The following is a 16,389-nucleotide window of genomic DNA, read 5'->3' on the forward strand; positions in this document are numbered from 1 at the left end:
TTTTGCCACTCCGGCTCTTATGCCCTTGAGTCGACATCTCAAGCTCATGTTTGGACAAGTTTGTGATGCGGCAGGCTGGTCCTCTCCGCTCACATTCATCAGTTTTTATGACAAGTTTGTGTTGCGATAGGGTTCTCTTCGCACACATTAATCGAACTTTATGGGCTAGATGCTTTGCTACTCCGGACTCTTATATCCTTGAGTCGACATCTCAGCCCATGCCTAAACAAGTTTTTGATGCGGCAGGTTATCCTCTCCGCACACATTCATTGGGACTTTTTTAGTTTGGATGTTCTGCACTCCGGGCTCTTATGCCCTTGAGTCGACATCTCAGCTCATACCTGAACAAGTTTGTGATGCGGCAGGCTGGTCCTCTCCGCTCACATTCATCAGTTTTTATGACAAGTTTGTGGTGCGATAGGGTTCTCTTCGCACACATTCATCGAGCTTTATGGGTTAGATGCTTTGCTACTCCGGGCTCTTATGCCCTTGAGTCGACATCTCAGCTCATGCCTGAACAAGTTTGTGATGCGACAGGCTTGTCCTCTCCGCTCACATTCATCAGTTTTTATGACAAGTTTGTGTTGCGATAGGGTTCTCTTCGCACACATTCATCGAACTTTATGGGCTAGATGCTTTGCTACTCCGGGCTCTTATGCCCTTGAGTCGACATCTCAGCTCATGCCTGAACAAGTTTGCGATGCGGCAGGCTGGTCCTCTCCGCACACATTCATCAAAATTGAATGGTTTAGATGTTTATGCTACTCCGGGCTCTTTTGCCCTTGAGTCGACATCTGAAGCTCATGTCTGAGACCTCTCGCGTTTTTGTGAGTACACTGCACAACCGTAGGGGTCCGGACAGCCCCAAGTGCGGCGGCGTGGGTATTGCGTTCCCGGAACGAGATGTTACGCTGCTTTGCTGCACTGCTCTTCAAAAAGAAGTATCTGACGACACCTGGTGACGTATCCATTTATAGCCTGGCCTCAGGTGCATCTAATGATTACATCAGCCGAGGCTATAAATTCCGGTCAATGTTCATTGACGTGTTCCACACATTATTCAGCTCGGCTCACAGCTAGAGCTGTTCCCCGTAGCGCTTAGCAGCGCAACATCTCGTTCCGCTTTTTTTAGGGAACAAGGGTTACACATGTAACCCGAGACGATTTCACTTTTGTGCTGCCATTATGTGCTTTTTGGGGCGTCACAATTTTGGCATCCATTCACTTGTATTGTATGGACCTACAGAGCTGAAATATTCTTCTAAAAATCTTAATTTGCGTTCTGCTGAAGAAAGAAAGTCATAGACCGATGGCATGAGGGTGAGTAAATGATAGTAGCACATGGGGAGCCACATTGTCCTCCTTTTGAGATTCTATATTGATTTCATTCTTGTATCTTTTAAGCCCAGAAATAGTTGTGTCATTGTAATACATGATGCACAATTTTCGGAAGTTTGTGACTGGTGGAATATTCTGCCTGAAGTATTGCTCTACAAAGGTTGATAATATTCTATCAGGCATTAGAAAAAACTTGATAAAGGCTAATAATAATTATAAATAATTTTATCATCTCTACTTTCCTGGTAATTTATTATGCAAATTAACACACTCTCTACATCAGGGGTTGGAATTATAAAAAAAAACAATATTATTAAAAAAATGTCACTGTTTTATTCTATTACATTAATACTTTTAAAGCTGCTCAAGTTATTCAGCCAAAAGTAGAGCGTGGTTTTCTCGTTTCCTTGTTATTGTAGCTTGATTAATAGCCTTTACTGTATATGACATGATATGACCTACAGTACTAGACAGTGCTAAATTAGTTTACATGTTCACTTCAGCTCCATAATTTTGATGCAAAACACTTTTGTCCCACTGTTTAGGTTCACTCTAGACCAAACCGACTGCATTTACATTAATGCCTCATCAAGATGGGCATGGCGGAATTATAAATTGTATTTGATAATTTAGCCGTTTACCTGCGTTAGCGCACAAACATTAGCCTCCTGTCAATCTAATGGCATGCAGCTGCAGATGTCAGGAAATAAAAAGTCAATCTTTTATATTTTATCTAGACCATCCAACCAGTGGTGCTCTTGCTATAACAATTGCTGTGATGCACATTCTGTTCTAGATGTAGAACATAGGTTAAGTATAGAAAATTACTCAAAAGTTTATCATCGATCTCTTCTTCTTTTTTTTTCCCAGATAAACATCAAGATTGTTTTATCACCCAGCCCTATTGATACCATTGTCTTAATCTCTCACATCAACCCAATAATCTCAATAATGATAGCTAATTTTCAGGCAACATTATAGACACACAGAATATGAAATTTACCTTGATATATTTCTTAAAATTAGAGGCAGGTTTAATGCAGATATCTGGCTTGAGCAAGCTAAACTCACTTGTCACAATCAAGCAATCACCCTTTCAGGTGCAGCTGTGATGTTCAGGTGTTGAAATGTGTTTGAGGCATCCTCCACATCCATAACAGTTGGTGCCGATCTGCAACTGCCCTTCAAGTTTTTTACATGTGATTTGATTTGACGGGAGTCACGAGACTCTCCCTAGCCAATCCCGTTGATAGATAAAAATAAAACCAGAACAGGGAAGTAGCGAACACAGACGGTGGGAAAAAATTGCATTAAAAGTACAGTTAAAGCACTTGAAATGTATTCAAGTAAAAGTATAAAAATTTTAACTACTTTAAAGTACAATTCCTGGTAAAAACTACTTAATTACAGTAACACGAGTATTTGTAATTCTTCACTGTACACCCCTGATGAATCACATACACACACAAGCTACACACATACTGTACACACATATAGTGAATGAAAAAAAATGTCCTGAGACAGTCAAATGCATTTTTACATCCAGTATGTTTATGTTTTACTGTGTGTTGCATTTTTCAAATAGTGGTAGCAGGGAGTGGTAGAGAGTTGTACACTGCTTGTGTGTTTGTGCAATTGTGTGCCTTTATTAGGGCTGGGAAATTTAACATGTTAATTTCTTAACGTTTAAAAAAAATAACATAATTAATGCAGTATTCTTAAACTTCCTAAAACTTCACACGATAGGAGAAAGGTGTCCCGAGTTGTTCCTGGCAAGCTACTTATTCTCTCCGACTCTGATTAGGGTGGGGCAAGGATTAGGGCATCTGCTGCCTTCCAGGAACAAACCCAGTCACCCTTGTTCAATGGGCAAAACTTCACTAATGTTTTCCCCAACTCTCTGTGGCTAAAATTGGCATATAAATTATAAGAAGGTACATGCTCAACTCAACTGCATATTCTAGCACAGAAACTGATTGTGTGGAGCAGTGCACGCTTACACACGATGCATGTCCCGGGCATAATAAACACGCAAGCAGATTTACTGTACAGAGAATGGAGACTTTACCCGCAAGTGGTGATCCAGGCATGCGAGAGATACCGTCCGACTGCCGTATCTCTTCACATCGCCTGTAAATGCACAAATACTGTCATCTGAACCAGTGTCAAAAGTGAAATCTTGAAAGAGAGACCCAGTGTGTCCTCGATGGAGAATGAGAAGGACCTGGCCGTTCAGTAAGCTGCAGCCAGGTATACTTGTAGAGACTGAATGGCAACCAGAGGAAATAATTTTGATATTTTAAACTTCAGCAAATTAAACTTCAACATTCAATATGTTTTATATCTGTATGTACAGTGTCTAAAAATCCATTGGCAATGAACACTTAAGTTTCTTAAGTTTCCATTAAAATTTGATATGAATAGAATCTGCCCAAAACTTTACACAGCACAAAGAGCACTACAGAGCACTGGTGCTTCGAGACACATTTTCAAGTTCAAGTTTCAAGTTCTTTTTAACATGTTCTACGTGAACAGCCCCTAATTTTCACATGACTTGCGATACAAAACAGAATTGCAAAAATAACGACTGTTTCCAAAAAGATTTCTCAAACATTCCCATTGCCCCGTGTCTGCTTAATCACAATTGACCTCTCCCTCTTACCTGTGATCAGGGTTGTATGTGCTGGCAAATTATAACATCGTAGCTCAGTTCTCTCAATTTTTCTTTTGACTTCAGTTAGTGGAAAGAAATGCAAGAAAACTGTCTCTTGTTATGATTGTATTACTCAGACTTAGCCCGCTGGATCTTTGAATCAATCAAAGGCAAACATTCTCTTCATTGTCCCCATCCAATTTGAATCAGCAATGTTTGTAACAATAGGCTTTTCTGGAACTTCAAGATCTCCTGGCTTGGGACACTTTTATGCCATAAGAGGAGAGGCCAGCATTGGTCTGGAGAGGCACGAGTGGCCCTGTTGACCTGTGCCTAATGGTGGGAGCAGATGCCCCAGATCATTGTGGCAGCCTGGCATGGTCTACCACAGTTTTCACAGCATGTGCTTTTGTGGGCACCGCCTCAGCCCTGGGAGTGCCCCATGTTTACTTTACCACCTGCGAGGTGGGAGGGGTTGGGGCAGGCAGGATCAAACAGACAGGGGTGTAAAGAACAGAAGGGGGCTACATCAATGACTGAATATACAACTATTCTACAAGGATTTGCCTGTATGTTGAGGATGGGATTAGACAGAAATTCCAAACCCAGACAGAATGTAGGAGGTTCAACAGTCTGGCAGACAGAGGTTAAAGATCTGGTCTTAAAGGGAGAAGATGACCTCAGCTCGGGAAGGAGAGGCCAAGACAGCAGCTCAAGCTAATCAGGAAGGTGCACTGTACCATAACACTCTCAAGTATGGTTTCAAACACCAGAGTTCTCTAAATATTATGTTCAAATTTGTCATGTTGCCAATATTTATGAAAACATAATATTTCTTAATATCAATATTCCACTTCCATGCCAGATTGAAGAGGGGATCAAATGTTTTATTATAATTTGGGGGTCATGCAGGTACTGTAATATATTCCCTTCATTTTAACATCACAATAACCTAGAATGCTAATGTCTACTCATTACAGGGATAGTTTAGACTTGCATTCACTTTCATAGCATCTTTTTTCCTTACTGACTGAGGCTAACATTCTGCATAATATTTCCTTTTGGGATCCACATATGGGGTGAGTAAATTTGTAAAATTTTTAGAACAGAACTTTCATTTTTGCTTGAAATATATTTTTAATATATGCATATCTTTGGCAATAATGGCTCTGCTAAGGTCAGTGTTGTCCTGGCACTGTTGGTTGGTTAATATGACATGTTTTACAGGAAACTGTGCAACACATCCCACTTAGCAAAGCCAGGTCTGTCAGGAGTTACTGATTGTAATCATTGTTGCTAAATTAATGACATTCTTGCATCAACAGTCAGTTAATAAAGCAGTAGTAGGTTTGCAAACATTGAACAGGAAAGAGACAAAAGTCAATCAATCAATAAAGCAGCGCCTATTTTATAATTTACTACACTATAAAACTGTCAGGAAGAGCAGTAAAGCAGCCTGTCTTTGATTCTTTTTAAATAGGTCAATAAACACCTCAATAAACAGGTTTGTGCTCTGTATGCTTATCATGTAAACCTAAAGAACATAATTAACCTAATGTACAATGCAAATAATCATAATGTAAACCTGAAAGACCTAATAGAACTCTAACCTAATGGATAATGCAAATAATCAAAATGTAAAATTAGCAAATGTAAATATAACCTAATATACATTGTAAAAAATAATATTGAAAACCTAAAGAACCTTATGTAAATCTAACCAAATATAGTGTAATTCAAACAATCATAATGCAACTGTAATAAAACAAATGTTAATCTAACCTAAAGTACAATGCAAATAATTACAGTATAATGTAATCCTAAAGAACCTTGTCCAATTCTAACCAATTGTATAATGCTGTCTTAATATAAACCTAAAGGACCTTATGTGAATGTAACCTTATATACATTTCAAACAATTACATTGATAACCTACAAAACATTGTACAATTCTAACATAATGTATAATGCAAAGACTCTTAATACAAACCTTAAGATCCTCATATAAATCTAACCTAGTGTATAATGCAATCAAAAAGAATCTCAATGAAAAAACCTAATGTACAATCCAAAGACTCATCATGTACCCTAAGGAAAGGGCATAACTTGAATGCATGTTTGTCTAACCATGCCAACAACATATTGCTTTTGAATTATAAGACTCAGAATTGCCAGTAAAGTTTGTCCTTAAAATGGGTTAATGCTGAAATGTTGTTACATTTGCTGGAAATGGGGCCCTATTTCTGTTTCTTTCTGTACTTGCAAATTTGAGACTGCATCGTAGAAACACAGACCCAAACCAAATAAATGTGGAAACACATCTGTATGAATTATAATGAAGCTATTAAGGTCTGACAAGTTTTATTAGTAATGGCTAAATGTGCGCATGTGTTGGCTTGCTGCAGATTTTTCCCACGGCACCAATGCTTGTCACTATCATAGAAGACGATAAGGTTTGGGCTCGCCTTTGACCCAGCACCTCATTAATCAACTTCTCATGAATATCTGACCTCCTCTGCTTACCTATCAAACATGCCATCTAATTCTAATTCACACACACACACACACACACACACACACGTTGTGTTTCCATGTTTTATGGGGATGTGGCAGGGCGGGGGGGCGGGGCCGGTCGTGATCCTACACACCCGGTCCCATATTAGGCTAATTAAGCCTCCGTGAGGGATAAAGGGTACGGGAGTGGTAGTGCCGCTGCCAGGGGCGGAGGAACACTTCCCTCCTCCCCTTGCGGACGACGGTCTTGCTCTGACCCCTCCGCGTTCCCATGTTTCGGCACCAGTGTAAAGTGATTAATGGAAAGGAGGAGGCGAGAACCGGCTTGTCAATATAAATAATAGTTTAATATAAAACTTAAACAAAAGACAAACACACATATGACGGACATGTCTGTAAACTATCTCTCTCTCCCGCACGATCCTCTGCTGTCGACCTTTATCCCTCACGGAGGCTTAATTAGCCTAATATGGAACAGGGTGTGTAGGATCACGACCCGGCCCCGCCCTCTGCCCTGCCACAGGGGACTTTCCATAGACATAATGGTTTTTATACTGTACAAACTATATATTCTATCCCCTAACCCTACCCCCAAACCTAACCCTCACAGAAAACATAAATATGTTTCAAATAACATAATTTTGTATGATTTATAAGATGTTTCCCTCATGGGGTCCAACACAATGTCCCCACAAGGTCAAAATTTCAGGTTTTACTATCCTTATGGGTACATTTGGTCCCCACAAATGATAAATACACGCTCGCCACACACACACACACACACACACACACACACACACACATACACATACACACACACGGTACAAACAGAGCAGAGAGCTAGTCAATCATAAGGGACCATAAAATGGACAAGCATACATTACACAACTAATGCTGCTTTTCAGCAGGGTGATATAACTGAATATAAAATGTACAAACGGCTTTTGGAAAGCTGATATAGGGTCCCTCGTTGTTTATCCTCAAAGATAGGGAGTATCCTGCTCAGTTAGGGAGTTAATTAGAGAGTGTTGTTAAGAGTGGATGCAGATATGAGAAGTTCTCCTCACAAGAGTCTCAGAGTCAGTCATACCTGTCATGCCTGGCTTGTCACTATGCCAGGGCTCTACAGTGCGAGTATTTCGAATTTGCCCCTAAAAATAGATATGTGCGAACCGGAAAAATAATTTAGGAGCACAGTGTGCGATTAAAGATTACAAACGTTTTTTGTTTTTTTTTAAGATAATTGTTTAAAAATTACAAGACACACATTCCACAAGCAGCTTGAGCCAACCACAGTAGAGTTTTCTGTGATGACGTGGTCCAGTCAGAGAGAGAAAGGTGAACAATGGAAAAAGTATCGGTATAGGCGACATCGCATTTTATTTTAAGCGAAAATGGAAGAGAATGAGGAATTTGGTGAGGGGGATTCACAAGGTTCAACTAATGAAGTCTCTTCACAAGGTTTACCTGAGACGGCTAACGTTAGGGATGCTGAGAACAACATTAGCGAAGCTACCGTGACCACAGCTGTCACTTCAACATCCACTGTAGCCGGTGAAGGGAGAACACATAGATTCAATGCAAATTGTCTCAAAATGTTCCCATGGCTAGAGTTTGAAAACAACGTCATGTTCTGGGCAGAAACAGGTGGGCATCTCGTCCTTCGTGTCAGGAAACCCGCATCTGAAATAGTGATGGTCATTTGCGAACGAGTCGGCTCTTGTGAACGTTGGGAGCCGGCTCACATATCAGAATCTATTTATACAAATATTTAAAAACAAATTAAGATACGAATAATCAAAAGATTTAAAAATAACGAAAAAACAAATAAAATAATACAGGCCTCAATGCTCAAGCGCACACAATAGTTCTGACTGTCCGCTCAGACTAAAAGCCTCACCTGTTGTTCCTGTCAATCAGACACGCAGTGTCAACAAATGAACCAAAGATGCGTGAGGGAGGGCGTAGCCAATTTATGTTGTTCAGATTGTATTTGAATTGTTACTTTGTTTATAGATTGTATTTTGAAATGCACTTTGTTTATATACAGTGAAAAGTTATACTTTAAATGCACACGTGAAATAACATCCTTTTTTACATGTATTTCAATTTGTGGGATGCTGCAGTTTTGCAAATTATTTATTTTTCTTTGATATGGTGCATTATTCTATTATCAGTACCGCCGCTACCTACATGCATACTACGCAGTTTGCGTAGGGCATCAACTCCCTAGGGGGGCACCATCTTACCCTAGGGTGGCACCAGAAAGTCCACCGGCTGCATTATACGTTATTCAAGGACCCGAAAGCAGTTGTGAAACACAGATGTTCGCTTCACGCTCATATCACGCGTAGGGCATCAATTTGGCCAGCGGTGGCCCTGTCTATATGCTGTTCAGACTGTAATCGTTTTGAATGGTTAGATTTATATGCACTTTGTTTATATACAATAAGTTAGACTTTAAATGCAAATGTTTAATAGCATTATTTTTCATAACAAATCAATGCATTTTTATATACATTGGGGTTAAGGTAGAGTATAATTACATTTAATAATTTAATTCGAATTGTTTTAACACCAATTATGAAAAGAGCCAGAATGCCAGTCGCTGATCTGAAAAGAGATAGTGTAGCGAAACATCTCACAGCGGAGAAACCATCAAGCTCGGTGTCAGCAGCCTTGAGGAGGCAAGTGCTGCAGTATGAGGAGGAGAAGAGGAAGCAGCTGAAAATAAAGATAAACATTGCATACTTCATTGTGAAAGAACAAACTTTCGTCAAATTTGGGCCGCTTATCAGACTCCACCACAAAAACTGAGTTTACATTAATCCCACATACGACAATGTGCGGAGATGATCGGTCAAATTGCTGACATAATGAGAGATCGCTGGCTGACCTCTAAGTATGCCAGACGGTCAACATACAAAAGCAGCTGGACAATTGATATCCTTCGATTTTAGTAGGCATGGGTTCAATGTGTGATTTGGGAGGTATGTGCTGTTCCACAGATGTGTGTCCCTTAGTACACACACACACACACTCATACACGCAGTATAAATATGTATTTAATAAATAGTTTGTTAATAAACTCTGTATTTAATTTTCACTGTGCTCCTAATTTTCTTTGTGTGCTCCTAAATTTTTTCATTTACGAGCACATGTACTCCTTGGGAAAAAAGTTAGCGTAGAGCCCTGTATGCTAGTCGTCACTGTAAAACATGATGATGAAAGCTTATGTAGCATATGACATATTCTCTGCTTTCAGTACTACAACATTTGATAAATGTGGAGCTCCTAAAGAGGCCTTTAGAAGCCCTAGGCTGCTGTACATCCCTGCCATGCCATCATTTGTTTATTGTGTAGTGACAGCTTTAACTATGGTGAGGCCCATTTTTTGTGATTCAGGAACAGCTGTTTTTTAGATGCTGAAGTTTCAGCTGCTGAAGTTTCAGCTGGAGGGACTTCAAATCCCCCACCACTTGGAATTTTAAATAGCTTTGTCTCTGCTCTGATGGTCTTCTGGGGCCTTGTATCCTATGACATCAAACACACCTAAATGCCTGTTTTACTTTTAGAGGGCCATTTCTTGGATTTGATGTATTTTTAGTCCCACATCTGCACACTGGGACTATCTCTAGTCAAGGCTAATGTGTACATTTGATATAGGAATATGCCAGGTAAAATTCTATCAATAGCATTTTGCAGTTTCAGCAATTGCCCCATAATCAACAGTTAAACAACAGTTCACAAAAAAAAAAAATTCTGTCATAATATACTCACTCTTATGTTGTTCTGAACTCATATGCCTTTCTTATGTGGAGCACAAAAGGAGAAGCTTACTGAATATTGCAAGTCAACTTTCAATAAAATGACAGTGGATATTACCTGACTTTAAAGTTTTAAAAAGGACCCAAATGCATAATAAAAGTGTGACTTGTACATCATATCAAATCTCTTGAAGTTATATGATAGGTTTTGGTTAGAAACAACCTGAAATTTGAGTTATTTTTCAGCAATGTCTTTTGCACATTTGTGAGTGCTATGAGAGGAGCTCATTCACAGTGGCTTGCATATTTGTAAACTTGCACTGATTTTAGCGCTAAACAATGGCATTTCTTCCATGACCACTTGAGCCATGATAAACATTTATTTAACATATATTGTAATTTGGCAATATTTCTTTAATCTTTTATATTCAGAATGCATAGTGAATATTTGACTTTCATTTCAACCCCATTTACCCTGTTAAATTACTGATAGTCACCTCTTTCTCTGTACTCTACAGACAGGCCTGATACGGTTTTCCGGAGAGGAGCTTTTCATCACTCCATTACCACAGCATTTGGCTTTAAGACACAACTACAGTGCCCCCTCTGAACATCACCCACATGTCATCTACAAGCGATCAGCTGAACGCAGTGTCCATACAGAGAGTGACTGGACCAGCAGCTTTTCTTCAAACAGCCCCTATGAGGACCATCGTCATCACCGCCACCATGACTACCAGCATGGAAAGCTTCAGAGACAACATTTCTGCGGACGCCGCAAGCAATGTATGTAAGGGAATTACTTTTTAGCTATTTGTAGATGGAAAGTACATTAAGTGCACAGACAGTGAGGCTTCAAATTGAATAAAATCCCTTAAGCAAATTATTGTATAGTTTTTGTATACATACATATATATTCTTATATATTCTACATTCTATAGTTCTGTAATAAATTAGTTGTGTCTCTCAGCTGTGATGAGCCTTAATCCTGAAGTTGTCCGTTTAAAGCTGTTCAAATCTATTTCCTAGTTCTGTTCTATGTAAACAATGACTAACGGATTCACTTTATGTCATTAACTGGATCATATTACAACAAAAAGGATCTTTTGCCACCACCTGCTGGCTAACATATGTAATTTCAAAAATAAAGACAATAACTCCTAACAGATCTACACTGATCTTACGCTTTAGTTTAGAACAGCACGAACACAAGCGGAGTGATACACTCTAAGGATGTGCATCTCCATAACTGAGGCCGATGCGATACGCATCTCGATGCATAGCCAACGATACGATACATTAAAGATACATATGAAGCAGCTACCGATGCGATGCAATACGATTCAAACCTATTATGATGCAGTGCAATCCAATTCTGATTCGATTCAACACCATGCGATTCAATGCAATACGATGCAATGAAAAAAAATATGATGCTATGGAATTCAATGTGGTACATATAGTTCACTTTTATTTATTTGGTTCAGACAGACAGCAAATCAGAAATTAACTTAAGTACCTTCTGACTTCTAATGCTTAGCCCTTTCACAGGCCTTTGCAGTGCAAAAAAATTTTGTTTAAACAAAAACAAGTTATTTCCCTGTTTTGTCTCCAGTTACACATTTAACAGTGAAACAATTTAAGGATGCTCAGGTATAAACAATGAAGACATTTTCTGTAACTTGCCAGGGATAGAGGAGGTATTAGAAGCCCTTGTTCGCTGAATATCTTTACAAATAAAAAAGGAGATTGTGTCGGTTATTGCGTTGGAATGAGCAGAGCTATTAGCCAGCGGGGAGTGAAAAAAGTGTAATCGTTTGCTCACCCTGCGTCCTGCTAGTGGTACCGCAGCGACTAGTAGCTGACTCAGAGTGCGAGGGTGAGCGCGAGGTGTGGGAGGCAGATGTCTATGCACTCACATTGTGTTGGCGCTTTAAGTTTGTTGTTAAATTAGTCGTACTGCCTGTATATTTTATAGCGGCACGACATATTTGACAAATTGCATGGGTTTCATAAAAATTTTCATCTATCTTATAAACCTAAAGTGTTTCCAAACAATGGATATTTTTTATTATTTGGTGGAAGATGCAGCTCTACCTCTGCCATGTTAATCTATATTCAATGTGACTCACAGGACACATCTCGGTCTCCGTAGTGTTGTGATACGTCATATTCACGTTGCAGCAGTGGTGATGAGAGAACATGCTTGAGAAACAGTTTAGAGAGGAGAAATCAGTCTACATATAAAATATTGGTCACAAATATTTGGTCACTTTCTAAATAATAAAAGTATAGCGCATTGTGGCAGGGCAATGCGTGATCATACACACCCGGTCCCTTTATTAGGCTAATTAAGCCTCCGAGAGGGATAAAGGCCGATGACAGACGGTGGTGCGACGAGAGAGAGATAGTTTACAGACATGTCCGTCGTGTGTGTTTGTCTTCTGTTTTAGTTTATTATTAAACTGTTATTTATATTGAAATGCCGGTTCTCGCCTCCTCCTTCCCATTGAACCATCTTTACACGCATCTACTAATAATTATATATAAATAAATAGTTTTTTACCGATGCAAATATGTTGCATCGCAATACAAATGCCAACTTGCATCTGATGCACACTTTTTTAAATCAATATATCGCATCGCTAACTTTTATGCATATGCACTGATGCGAATCGCACACACAGTGAATACACACACAGTGAAGCGTCCGATTGCTGATGGTGTCAGACCATCAGTACTCATGGAATGTCTCTCGTCCAATCAGATAACAGTGGTATATACTGTATATATATATATATATATATATATATATATATATATATATATATATATATATATATATATATTACGGATGATGTTTATTGATGATAATTTTTTTTGAAATAATGAAAACAAATATCGGCAACTATCGATATAGATTTTTGCAGAAAATCGATAGTTCTAAAAAGCAACTATCGGCACAGATTAATCAGGTAAAACCAATATATCTGTCTACCTCTAGTAGTACACTTAGTGGCTGTTCAGACCAAATGCTTTCTTGTTATAAATAAGCAGGACAACACGCAACAAATAGAAAATAACACAGGTGTCTCAGGATTTTTAAAGTTAAATTTTTTTTACTTGACACGGCTTCTAAAAAACGTGTTCCTCCTGCATGAGATGCTGAAAATAACTGAGATATTTCACAGAGGTCAAAGTCGCTTACATAGATAAATGTAACACAGTTAACGATGGGCAAGGAGGAGGCGAGAACCGGCTTGTCAACATAAATCATAATTTAATGAAAACTTAAACCAAAAGTACAAACATAAACACACATGACGGACATGCCCGTAATTCTCTCTCTCTCGAACCATCGTCACCGGCCGCCTTTATCCCTCATGCGCCTCATCAGGCCGATTGGGGACCGGGCGATGATATTCCGACCCGGCCCCGCCCCCCCACGCTCCACAATAAACAATAAAAAAAAGCCAAAATACTGGGGGAAAAATTTCTTCAGTCTTCTTTACTGTAACAGCCAAGCCCTCTGAGATTTAAACTAATTTCAAAAGCAAAACTACAATGTAATTTTCATCTGTTATATTGAATGAGCTGAATGAATACTCGGAAACAGAAAGTGACTGCGAATTTCCTGGTATGTCGACACCTCTCTGGCACTTTTATCAGGGAGCTGGCTTGGAAAAAGGAAAAGCAGTTATTTGAGGCATTTTCCAGTGTGTGTTTCTTTTTCTGACTCTCTTTCATGATCATCCATTCTTTTTTTCTTTCTCTTCCCACCTCCTAACTACAGATACTCCCAAGTATCCTACAGAGGATCACTTTGTTATGCCTGATGAGTTTGAACTGCAAAACCGGGTGAAACGTTCACAGATTACATCTAAAAAAGAGGGGGGCCTGAATGTGGAAACTCTGGTGGTGGCAGACAGGAAGATGATGGAGAAACATGGCAGAGAGAATATCACTACCTATGTCCTTACTGTCATGAACATGGTGAGCAGAGCTTTCAGCAACAGAGGCATAGAGAGGACAATAAATATTTTATTAAAACAAAATTGGAGTTTTGTGGCTTTTAGTCTATTTCTAAAGATCTCAACAGTGCCCATCCACTTTTTCAGCAATCTCGGTTCTGGAAGCATTTTTCTAAAATATTGCCAAAAAATATTCAAATAGTTCGAGAGTGTAGGGAGACTGACTTGATTGCATCATTCACTGTGTGTCATAAAAAGGGCAGTCAGTGCAGAGCTTGTTTGGTGCGTTTTGTTCGCTGCGATTTTCTTATTGGTCATTTGATCATTTCACGTCAGGATCATGGGTAGTGTCTTCACCAGAAGTTCCACTGTTAAACACAATTTGTTTATAAATTGATGATTAAATAACATAAACCGATGGCTTTAATCGAAGCATATGGAGCTATGGAGAAAATGTATGGGATTTTTACTTCCGGAGACAGACTGCTGTGCTCTATTAACTTTGAAGACAGTTAAATGCTTGTGTGCTGCTAAAAGCTGAATAAGCAAACTTTTAACAGATAAGCACTTTTGAAATGTACTGTTTTTGTCTTCAGAGAACACAGACCAAAATGATTGATGACTCATCTCACACTACACAATTTTTTCCCCAATCAAGCACATAGGTTAATGGATGTGGCGTACTGTAACTAAAGTCAATTTGCTGTTAAATATAGGATGAGCCCTTCGATATGCCCAGCTAAAAAGGAAATACATCAACACTAGACACAAATATGTGCTCATCAAGAAAATTAATTTAGGTGATACGTTATTCCAGCATGTAAATGTCAATTTACTTTTTGGTGTAGTCATGTGCAAATTGTGTTGTGTTCAACAGGTCTCCAGTCTTTTCAAAGATGGAACAATTGGAACTGATATCAACATTGTTGTGGTCAGCCTCCTTCTACTTGAGAAAGATCCGGTAAGACACATCAAGCTATAGCATATTTATTGTATTGTACATACATTTCATGTGCCTTATCTCTTTGTTTTGTTTTTTTTTTTTCATAAGTTACAAATGCCTGATCATTCATTTCACTCTTCTCTCTCTCTCACCACCCATTTGAACACTCACAATGCTTGCTCTGTATTGCTGGTGCCAGTTGGGCCTGTCTGTCAACCACCACGCAGACCAATCGCTCAACAGCTTCTGCCAGTGGCAATCAGGCCTGATAGGTAAAAATGGCAAGCGCCATGATCATGCTGTACTGTTGACGGGGCTGGACATCTGCTCCTGGAAGAATGAACCATGTGACACCTTGGGTAAGGCATTTGACACTCACTGTCCAGCCCCAGAGGTGGATAAAGTGTTCTTAGTAATCAAGTTGCAGGAGATTGAATTACACAAGGCCAAGGTTAGATAGAGCTCATGTTTGATGTCCTAGTGTGCCCTTAGGCAGTGAACTTCACCTGAATCAGTCCAAGAAAACTCAAATCCACTTTGCAGTTACTTTGGCAGCTTCTTTTGTCTTTGCTATGCTCTGTATAGAAGTGTCAGCCAAATGTAATGAATTCAGCTCTAAAGCTCCAAACCACAAGTATGCACTTTTTTAATGTATGGCAAATGGGAGAGGACTGTTTTTAAATTGCCTGTGTATGAACTCAAACCAAAGCTTTTTCTTTGTCCATACAGTTAGTAAAAAAGTGTGTCTGAAAGTGTGTTTATGTGTAAAAGGGTCCAGTTTCAAATTCTCTTGCTTGGAAAACATTGTGGTGTGTTTAGTGACAAGTAAATCATCTTTTAATGATTTTATTAAAACAGTGGGGATTTTAAGGTCTCTGTAAGCAATGAATTTGTTTCACGTTCCCAGCATGCATTAGCCCAAATGAAATAAAAATCACAAATTAAATCTGTATATCTCAAATGTTTCTCCTAGACAGCAATGAGATTAAATCAAGAGCAAATGGGGACTTTTGAGTATGCCTCCTGTTTCTCAGATATTTCTCCTGAGAAACAGGCCCTATTAAAGGGCATGGGTTTCAAAAGAGAAATCAACAGTCTTTTAAACTGTGCTCAGATTTTCCAAGATACCAAAGTCTGCAATCAATTGTCAGATACGTCAATAAGAACTTTAAAAAAAAAATTTTTTAAACAAATTCTTCAAAG

General features: G+C 39.0%; 1 protein-coding gene across 1 annotated transcript in view; it reads left to right on the forward strand.

Moving 5' to 3' along the window:
* Positions 1–16,389, forward strand: part of LOC127634948 (A disintegrin and metalloproteinase with thrombospondin motifs 18-like) — an 82,681-nt gene that overhangs the window by 16,679 nt on the left and 49,613 nt on the right. Inside the window, exons 4-7 of the mRNA XM_052114756.1 lie at positions 10,791–11,058; positions 14,066–14,265; positions 15,121–15,204; positions 15,386–15,545. Coding sequence (XP_051970716.1) covers positions 10,791–11,058; positions 14,066–14,265; positions 15,121–15,204; positions 15,386–15,545 — 712 coding nt within the window. The remainder of the gene's footprint in view (positions 1–10,790; positions 11,059–14,065; positions 14,266–15,120; positions 15,205–15,385; positions 15,546–16,389) is intronic.

The sequence above is a fragment of the Xyrauchen texanus genome, chromosome 1, assembly GCF_025860055.1.
Source record: "Xyrauchen texanus isolate HMW12.3.18 chromosome 1, RBS_HiC_50CHRs, whole genome shotgun sequence".
Taxonomy (NCBI): Eukaryota; Metazoa; Chordata; class Actinopteri; order Cypriniformes; family Catostomidae; genus Xyrauchen; species Xyrauchen texanus.